This window comes from Engraulis encrasicolus, chromosome 24 (assembly GCF_034702125.1).
Source record: "Engraulis encrasicolus isolate BLACKSEA-1 chromosome 24, IST_EnEncr_1.0, whole genome shotgun sequence".
Classification (NCBI taxonomy): Eukaryota; Metazoa; Chordata; class Actinopteri; order Clupeiformes; family Engraulidae; genus Engraulis; species Engraulis encrasicolus.
The window spans coordinates 14,799,820-14,809,819 of NC_085880.1; the positions used below are offsets into that span (position 1 = coordinate 14,799,820).

Here is a 10,000-nt window from a genome sequence, read left to right on the forward strand (position 1 = left end):
TTTCACGTCCGAAAGACCGAAACCTTAGTCGGCAATAGCTTCTGTGTCCAAAAACAGTATAATTACACAATTATTACACAATTAGTCTTTTATCACAATGACGTCAAACAACTTACTGCTTTCAGGGAGAAAAACACAGACAAATATAGCTGCAAGCAGCAATGCGGGGCCAAGCAGTAAACTTGCCAAAGTCGCCACGGCAACAGAAGGAACTGCAGCGCCCCCTTTGGCCCAAATCTCGCCAATGTTGGTGTGCATTCCTTGGAGGGGAGTGTGCTCACATGAACCAAGTTTATTTTGAATCCCTTAAAGGGCTGCCGAGATATAAGCTCACTTCCTGTTACCTGTTGGTGGCGCTAGAGAGTTTTTAGCTGGGAATCTGGATTGTTTTTGTGGGAGGTCATGGGATTGACTAGTATGTGTGCAAAAAATAGCTAAAAGAATCTGACAAACGGTTGCTGAGATATGACCTCACTTCCTGTTTTGCCACTTTTACGACAATTTTGATTGGCTGTCACCTCCAAACGATAAGAGGTATCAAAAATTCTTTTGATACCCTAATGCCTATCAGTCTGAAGATGATGTGTACCTTTTTGCTGGTCATTCTGACAAAAATTGTGTGACAAGTAGCATTTTATTGAATTTTACAAAATTCAAAATGGCGGAATTTCCCTTCTGTGTTTACATAACGTTATATAGTGCGTTGGATTCGGCTTGGCCCAAGGATTCTAGTGATGATAATATATTTTACATTGTGCACATGGTTTAAAAGCTACAGGCAAAAATGTAGCTAAATTTTTGACCTGTTGGTGGTGCTACAGAGTTTGAGCTGGGGGTCTGATTTTTTTTTTTCAGTAGGTTATGGCTTGGACATCTATGTGTGTACAAAATCCTAGCCGAAACCGTCAAAGGGTTGCTGAGATATGACCTCACTTCCTGTTTTGGCACTTTTACAACAATTTTGATTGGCTGTCACGGCTAAACGATAAAAGATATCTAATATTTCTTGAGACCCCATACAAACCTCAGTACAGAGATACAATATACCGAATTTCGGGCGAAATGGTCAAGATTGCGGGAAAAATAGCATTTTTATTGAATTTTACAAAATTCAAAATGGCGGGAAAACTATCCAGGCAGAAAATGACGTCATAGGGTGCGTTGGATTCGTCTTGGCCCAAGGATTCCAGGGATATCAGGTTTATGAAAATTGATCCAGCGGTTCAAAAGCTACAAGCAGAAATGTACCTGTGACTTTCACCTGCTGGTGGCGCTAGAGTATTGGGGCTGGGGACCTATAACTCGCTGTGGGTAATGTTGATGCTGCCTCAAATATGTGTGCCAATTTACAGCATTTTTCTATGTATGGTTCTATGGGCTACCATAGACTTACAGTGAATTTTACAAAATTCAAAATGGCGGAATTTCCCTTCTGCGTTGACATAACTTCATATAGTGCGTTGAATTCGGCTTGGCCCAAGGATTCTAGTGATAATAATATATTTTACATCGTGCATATGGTTTAAAAGCTACAGTCAAAAATGTAGCTAAAATTTTGACCTGCTGGTGGCGCTACAGAGTTTGAGCTGGGGTTCTGATTTTTTTTTGTGGTAGGTCATGGGATGGATTACTATGTGTGGACACAATCCCAACCTAATTCAGCAAACAGTTGCTGAGATATGACCTCACTTCCTGTTTCACCACTTTTACGACAATTTTGATTGGCTGTCACGGCAAAACTATAAAAGATATCTAATATTCCTTGAGACCCCATGTGTAGCTCCGTCCAGAGATACTATATACCAAGTTTCGGGCGAATTGGTCAAAAATTGCGGAAATAATAGCATTTTTATTGAATTTCACAAAATCCAAAATGGCGGGAAAACTACCCTGGCGGAAATGACGTCATAGGGTGCGTTGGATTCGTCTTGGCTCAAGAGGATTCCATGGATACCAAGTTTATGAAAAATTGGCCCAGCGGTTCAAAAGTTACAAGCAGAAATGTACCTGTGACTTTGACCTGTTGGTGGCGCTAGAGCGTTGGGGCTGGGGATCTATAAATTGCTGTGGGTAATGCTGAGCCAGGCCCGAATGTGTGTGCCGATTTACAGCATTTTCCTACGTACGGTTCTATGGGCTGCCATAGACTTGCAGAGGGATAAGAATGGTGACTAAATAATAATAATAAATATAGCTGCAAGCAGCAATGCGGGGCCAAGCAGTAAACTTGCCAAAGTCGCCACGGCAACAGAAGGAACTGCAGCGCCCCCCTTTGGCCCAAATCTCGCCAATGTTGGTGTGCATTCCTTGGAGGGGAGTGTGCTCACATGAACCAAGTTTATTTTGAATCCCTTAAAGGGCTGACAAATATAAGCTCACTTCCTGTTACCTGTTGGTGGCGCTAGAGAGTTTGAGCTGGGAATCTGGATTGTTTTTGTGGGAGGTCATGGGATTGACTAGTATGTGTGCAAAAAATAGCTAAAAGAATCTGACAAACGGTTGCTGAGATATGACCTCACTTCCTGTTTTGCCACTTTTACGACAATTTTAATTGGCTATCACCTCCAAACGATAAGAGGTATCAAAAATTCTTTAGATATCCTAATGCCTATCAGTCTGAAGATGATGTGTACCTTTTTGCTGGTCATTCTGACAAAAATTGTGTGACAAGTAGCATTTTATTGAATTTTACAAAATTCAAAATGGCGGAATTTCCCTTCTGTGTTTACATAACGTTATATAGTGCGTTGGAGTCGGCTTGGCCCAAGGATTCTAGTGATAATAATATATTTTACATTGTGCACATGGTTTAAAAGCTACAGGCAAAAATGTAGCTAAAATTTTGACCTGTTGGTGGCGCTACAGAGTTTGAGCTGGGGGTCTGATTTTTTTTTCAGTAGGTCATAAGATGGACATCTATGTGTGTGAAAAATCCTAGCCAAAACCGACAAAGGGTTGCTGAGATATGACCTCACTTCCTGTTTTGCCACTTTTACAACAATTTTGATTGGCTGTCACGGCTAAACGATAAAAGATATCTTATATTTCTTGAGACCACATACAAACCTCAGTACAGAGATACAATATACCGATTTTCGGGCGAAATGGTCAAAAATTGCGGGAAAAATAGCATTTTTATTGAATTTTACAAAATTCAAAATGGCGGGAAAACTATCCAGGCAGAATGACGTCATAGGGTGCGTTGGATTCGTCTTGGCCCAAGGATTCCAGGGATACCAGGTTTATGAAAATTGATTCAGCGGTTCAAAAGTTACAAGCAGAAATGTACCTGCGACTTTCACCTGCTGGTGGCGCTAGAGTATTGGGGCTGGGGACCTATAACTCGCTGTGGGTAATGTTGATGCTGCCTCAAATATGTATGCCAATTTACAGCATTTTTCTATGTATGGTTCTATGGGCTACCATAGACTTACAGTGAATTTTACAAAATTCAAAATGGCGGAATTTCCCATCTGGGTTGACATAACTTCATATAGTGCGTTGAATTCGGCTTGACCCAAGGATTCTAGTGATAATAATATATTTTACATCGTGCATATGATTTAAAAGCTACAGGCAAAAATATAACTAAAATTTTGACCTGCTGGTGGCGCTACAGAGTTTGAGCTGGGGTTCTGATTTTTTTTGTGGTAGGTCATGGGATGGACTACTATGTGTGTACAAAATCCCAACCTAATTCAACAAACAGTTGCTGAGATATGACCTCACTTCCTGTTTCACCACTTTTACGACAATTTTGATTGGCTGTCACGGCAAAACTATAAAAGATATCTAATATTCCTTCAGACCCCATGTGAAGCTTAGTCTAGACATACTATATACCAAGTTTCGGGTGAATTGGTCAAAAATTGCGGGAAAAATAGCATTTTTATTGAATTTCACAAAATCCAAAATGGCGGGAAAACTATCCTGGCGGAAAATGACGTCATAGAGTGCGTTGGATTCGTCTTGGCCCAAGGATTCCAGGGATACCAGGTTTATGAAAATTGGCCCAGCGGTTCAAAAGTTACAAGCAGAAATGTATCTGCAACTTTGACCTGTTGGTGGCGCTAGAGCGTTGGGGCTGGGGACCTATAAATTGCTGTGGGTAATGCTGAGTCAGGCCCGAATGTGTGTGCCGATTTACAGAATTTTCCTACGTACGGTTCTATGGGCTGCCATAGACTTGCAGAGGGATAAGAATGGTGACTAAATAATAATAATGAAGAAAACCTACTAACTCTATAGGGGCCTTCGCCAGCTTCGCTGCTTGGCCCCTAATAATGAAGAAAACCTACTAACTCTATAGGGGCCTTCGCCAGCTTCGCTGCTTGGCCCCTAACAAGGCTGTGTAATATGCCACCGCATACAAATTATACAACCTGCTCCAAATTGATTAAATAGAAGGTTTGTTACTTAACAGGAAAAAGGCCTGTTTGGTTGAAATAGTTTTCAAATAGTAACTTGACGCTGACGTCCTTGGTGTGACATGAAAGTGTCATTACAGTGTCAAAAGAGTGTCATGCCACAGTCATGGACGAGCCATAAACATTATGTCAGTGTCGTAAATGTTTTATGATTGTTAGGGCTGTCTTCACCATAGCCGGATGCAACTAAATGACAAAAGTCATAAAATGTTAATGACATTGACATCATGTTTATGACAAGTCCATCACTGTGTTACAGCACTGTTATGACAATGTCATGTCACATCTATCTCGCTGGTGTCAAGTAAAGTATTACCCATTTTTTCACAACAGAGACATGAACAACTAGAAGCACTCAGAGAGCGCAGACCTCTGCCAAGGAAACTGCTTTATGGAACATTTGACTATGTTACACCCTAAGTCTTTCTGTCTTCTTTTTGTGGAGTCCCCGCAATTCAATTTCTGGTCACTAGGGGCGTCTAGATATATAGGCCAGCAATGGTGAAGAATCTTTTAAAAAGTCCTGGTTCTGGTTCGTGATCCGGATCACCACTAGAATTTAATAACTTGTTCCTTGGGTCATTATCTACAACTCCACAAAGTGTCGTCCAAATCAGTTTATTAGTTTTTGAGTTATCCTGCTGACAGAATCTTTGAAAAAGTCCTGGTTCTTGTTCGTGTTCCGAATCACCACTAGAATTGAATCACTTGTTCCTTGGGTCATTATCTACAACTCCACAAAGTTTCGTCCAAATCGGTTGATTTGTTTCTGAGTTATGCTGCTGACAAACAGACAGACAGACAGACAGACAGACAGACAGACAGACAGACAAACCAAAGCGACCAAAAACATTACCTCCTTGGCGGAGGTAATGACGTGAACAATGGCTTTCATTTACGAGGCTATGCACAATTTTATTAACCTCCCATGTATTTCAGTGATGGCATTGTGTTCACTTGCAGGCTGCAAAATTTGACTGGATATGGAAACACACTCAGTGTTTGTCTGGCTGTTGAAAGTCTACTTTGGTATGCAGGTATTAGATAGTTGTTTCCTCATTTTTGCCAGTTTCGGATTAGCTTGGCTTGGCCAAATGTTAAGCGTTCCAGTCCAAACAATTTTCCTTCCAAGTTACGTTTGGGCTGGGTGGTCTTGACTGGTTATTATTGAAAGCCTACTTAGGTATGCGGATATTAGACAGTCGTTTCCTCATTTTTGCCAGTTTCAGTTTATAGCCTGGCTTGGCAAGATGTTAATCGCTCCAGTCCAAATAATTTTCTTTCCAAGTTACGTCTGGGCTGGGAGGGCTTTAGTCTTGTTACTGGCTAATCGGCGAACAAGGGTGAGACAAAGGGGGACAAGTGGGGCATCTCAAACTTCAATGGAGTTAACCCCTCCTACTTGTATTTTTTAATTTCATGACCAAATGTAAGGCGTAAATTTGGCAGTTCCAGACCCTCTGTGCAAATGAAATCGGTATGAGGGTATAGTTAGGCAGGGTAGTTTCAGAAACACACAAATACACAGAGAAGCTGGTTGTGCTAGTTGTGAAGTTCACCCGGAATGCATTCACCAATCGCAGGAGGAAATCATGTACATGTGTGTGTGTGTGCGTTTGTGTGTGTGTGTGTGTGTGTGCAGTACTTACATGATCTCTGGAGTGTGACAGTGTGCGTTGCGTGGCGACACAATGAAGTCAACAGGGCGTCGCGGTGTACGGAGCATCAGCTTTGGACACTGGCACCGAGCTGGCACATATGTACCATACACACCTACACACACACACGCACATGCACACGCACACACACAGACACACACACAGATTAGCATGAGACACTGGCACTGAGCTGGCATAAATTTACCATACACAGCACCCACACACCCACACACGCGTGCGCGCGCTACCATGAGACATGGGCACTGAGATGGCACATACCTGTATGCACCATACACTGTACACAACACCCCCATGTATTAACCCTAACAATAGCTAAAGACTGCTGAACTGTGCCCACACCAACAATCCCTAACCTTAACCTGTCGGCGAGGAAAGGTCTGTACACCTTTACTTTTACCAGTAACAACAAAACTACCAGTAAAACACTGCTAGATTTAACCGTGAGTGAAACTGTGTGGAGTCATCTGACACCCCACAAAGATTGTTAATGTTGCGTGCACACACACACACACACACACACACACACACACACACACACACACACACACACACACACACACACACACACACACACACACACACACACACACACACACAAAGCCCACACCACAGACCACAAGTTAGCATATCCTTGGGATCAGTTTCAACATGTAGGCCTACAGTGTTCAACTCGCAGGTTCACACACACACACACACATTGACCTCAGGGTACATATTCAAAAGAGCGTTGGAACACACAGATACAAACTCGCTCTCTGTCACATGTGTTTGCGCACACACACACACACACACAAACACACTCATACACACACACACACACACACACACACACACACACACACACACACACACACACACACACAAACACACTCATACACACACACACACACCACTACGAGAGAGAGAGAGAGAGAGAGAGAGAGAGAGAGAGAGAGAGAGAGAGAAAGACTGAGACTGAGACTGAGTCAGAGAAAGACTGAGACTGATGCATGGCCATGGCATGTTGTTCGTCTGAAAGTCGACCTACTTTGCCAAGTCAGACAAAAGCTGACTAATCCAATCTCCTTAAGGGTAACACGCACACACGCACACACACACACTCACCTCTGTCCGGCAGTAGCATGAGAGCAGAGAGCAGCAACAAAATGCTCATAGATGAGTAGGACAGATGCATTCTGGGAGACCGGTCCAATCCGTGCAATAGTCCTTTGGTGTGTTTGTGTGTGCGTGTGTGGATGTGTCTGTGTTTGTTTTGTAAGAGAGTGAGAGAGCTTGTACTCTCTCTTGTGTTGTTAACACGGCTGGTTAACTGTGTAAACAGCGAGTTTGGCCTGAAATAAATTAATAAGCGACATTAGTTACTTTGTTACTTTGTGCGTGTGGGTGACCCTAGATGTGTGTGTGAGAGTCTGTTTGCGTCCCTCCGAGAGTAAAGTGCATGAGAGAGACTGAAAGTGTGTGAGTGTGTGTGCCGCTGAGAAAGAAAGTGACAGCCAGTGAGTGGCTTTATACTTTGGCCTCTGGGTTTTCCCAGATCTCACGTGCTCCTAACATAGTCCCCTCCCCTCTGGTGCCCTCCTCTTTACTTATCCCTGCGCTTCCTGGTGTCCTTGTGTGTGTGTGTGTGTGCGTGTATGTGTTTGTGTGCGTGTATGTGTGTGTGTGGGATGGGATTTTTTACTTTCGATTTCTTTTAATCTAGCCCCCTTATAAGAACTACCACCCTCACACACACACACACACACTCATGCCCACACACACACTCACACACACACAAACACACACAGGCATGCACGCACACGCACACACACACACACACACACACACACACACACACACACACACACACACACACACACACACACACACACACACACACACACACAGCACTGTCTATAAGCTGACATGGCATCTCCTTCTCCAAATGGGCAATCTCCTTATCATTATTACTAATTTTTCCTAACTTCTGATAGGCTGATGAACATAAAAACACACACAGAAATGTGTGCTGTGGAAACTTCAACCGAAGTGTGTGCGTGTGGGGGTTTAGCAATACCTAGTATCTTTGTTGCAAACCCCGTAGAACAAGTTTGTGTACATATCCAAGGCTCTTCCGTTTCTTTACAGTTTAAACGGCATTGTTTTGCTCCTAAACGGTGAGAAGCTTTGCTAGTTTTTGGAAATAAAAAGTCAATACTAGATATAGACGTCAATATTTGTTTTCATGAAGTGAAAGGTTTCATGAAGTGTTCCGTATCTTACCCTCGATATTTAACCGTTTGCTGGCCACGACTTACTTCTCACTCAGCAGTGAGACATTGTTGAAAAAAGTTCCAAAATTTGGTCAACGGTCAAACAGTTATCAGCTGAGCCATTCCATTGAATTGGAGGGCCTTCTTAAGACAAAAAACACCACTGTCTGAACCCTCCCACAGCGTGCATGACCTAACCCAATTTTGGACTTGTCCATTGCACACAGAATTGTGATGCTGCCCTCAAATGCATCTCTCTCTCTCTGTGTGTCTCTGTGTCAGAGCTTGACACTAACTTTTTCGCTTACCAGCCATTTTGGCTAGTGGTTTTCCTGACTCACTAGCCATTGGGCCTTTTCACTAGCCATAATTTTCTTAACCATCATAGCAGCTTTAATTAATTATATAATAGGCTGTAGGCCCTAATAATGTAATGTAGGCCCTAATAATGTAATGTAGGATAATATAATATAATATAATATAATATAATATAATATAATATAATACAGTATAATTTAACATGCTATGGGGCCTAATAATTAGAATTGTTAGGCCTATTAACTGGTCCATGCATGCATGCTATGGAAAGAACAGATTTACTGATCTGAGAAATGGCATAGCCTATAGTATATTTACCCTGCAGAAACACCATGCACAGTGTTGTGATAGGGCACAAATGTAAGCTACAGGAGAGCAAAATATTTTCGTCTTTAATCTGGAGGGACTTCTTCATATCATATAGGCCTATCTGTGGAGGTCGCCGTCCAAATTGATGCGCAAAGTAGATAGCGCAAAGTCATTGCCAAGTTCGCCTGTCCTCGGTCATGGATGTGGAATAGCCACCTCTTCTGGAATATTTGCTTATAAAGGTATCCACTAGAAAGCACACACAGATGCGGTAACTACAGAAGGGGCTACGACTTCCTTTCATTCCGTTTAATAGTGAGTTGTTTGAAATACAAACGGGCGCAAGGCGAGACGGGCACCTGCGAAGGGACATGCAATGGGATATGCTTTTGTGCAGTCTGGAAGGCTACTACTGCGCGTTTTTAAGCCCGGTTTGACAGTCGGGAACAACAGCACAAGAAACATGGAGGAATATTAAGGTATGAAGACATACAGGCAAATCAGAAAGTAATTTAAACCGAACATTATTAATGCCGCATGAGTCCTTGTCTTATCACTGCGCTAATCAGTCTCGAAACTTTCACAAGAGTAAGACACTGACGTGTTTCCTCTCGCTTTGGTCATTTTAATGTCCACTACTACTAAGTATTGTACTAATGACAGATCGCAAAACAGGTCAGTTGAGATGAACTTCGCTACTTTATTTTCACATGAAGGTTTCCAGTGACATTTCCAAACGCACGCTGATGTGCCGGTAGCTCGCTGTCACTCCTTCGCAAGACTAGCTCTATCAGATTCCTGGCTTGCGTGAGACACAGGTGACACGTGACACAGGTGCTTCATGGGTATTGTAGGCTCGTGAAATCGCATTGTATTGCTTTTGTAGCAAAGACGGTCCGAAGAAAAAAACTACAAAATGCAGTGCTAGCCAACGCCGAAATTCACCCGCATTTGGCTACCTGCGGGTGTTAGTGTTAAGCCCTGCTCTGTGTCTGTCTCTGTCTGTCTCTGTCTC

General features: G+C 42.7%; 2 protein-coding genes across 2 annotated transcripts in view; one reads left to right on the top strand and one right to left on the bottom strand.

The window, feature by feature from the left end:
- The window catches only part of LOC134441547 (uncharacterized), a 10,288-nt gene extending 2,713 nt beyond the window's left edge, over window positions 1–7,575 (bottom strand). The window contains exons 1-2 of the mRNA XM_063191907.1: window positions 7,211–7,575; window positions 6,077–6,200 (exon numbers count right to left, since the gene is read on the bottom strand). Coding sequence (XP_063047977.1) covers window positions 6,077–6,200; window positions 7,211–7,280 — 194 coding nt within the window. The 5' untranslated portion in view covers window positions 7,281–7,575. The remainder of the gene's footprint in view (window positions 1–6,076; window positions 6,201–7,210) is intronic.
- The window catches only part of rassf4a (Ras association domain family member 4a), a 41,373-nt gene that overhangs the window by 12,828 nt on the left and 18,545 nt on the right, over window positions 1–10,000 (top strand). The gene's annotated exons all lie outside the window — the stretch shown is intronic.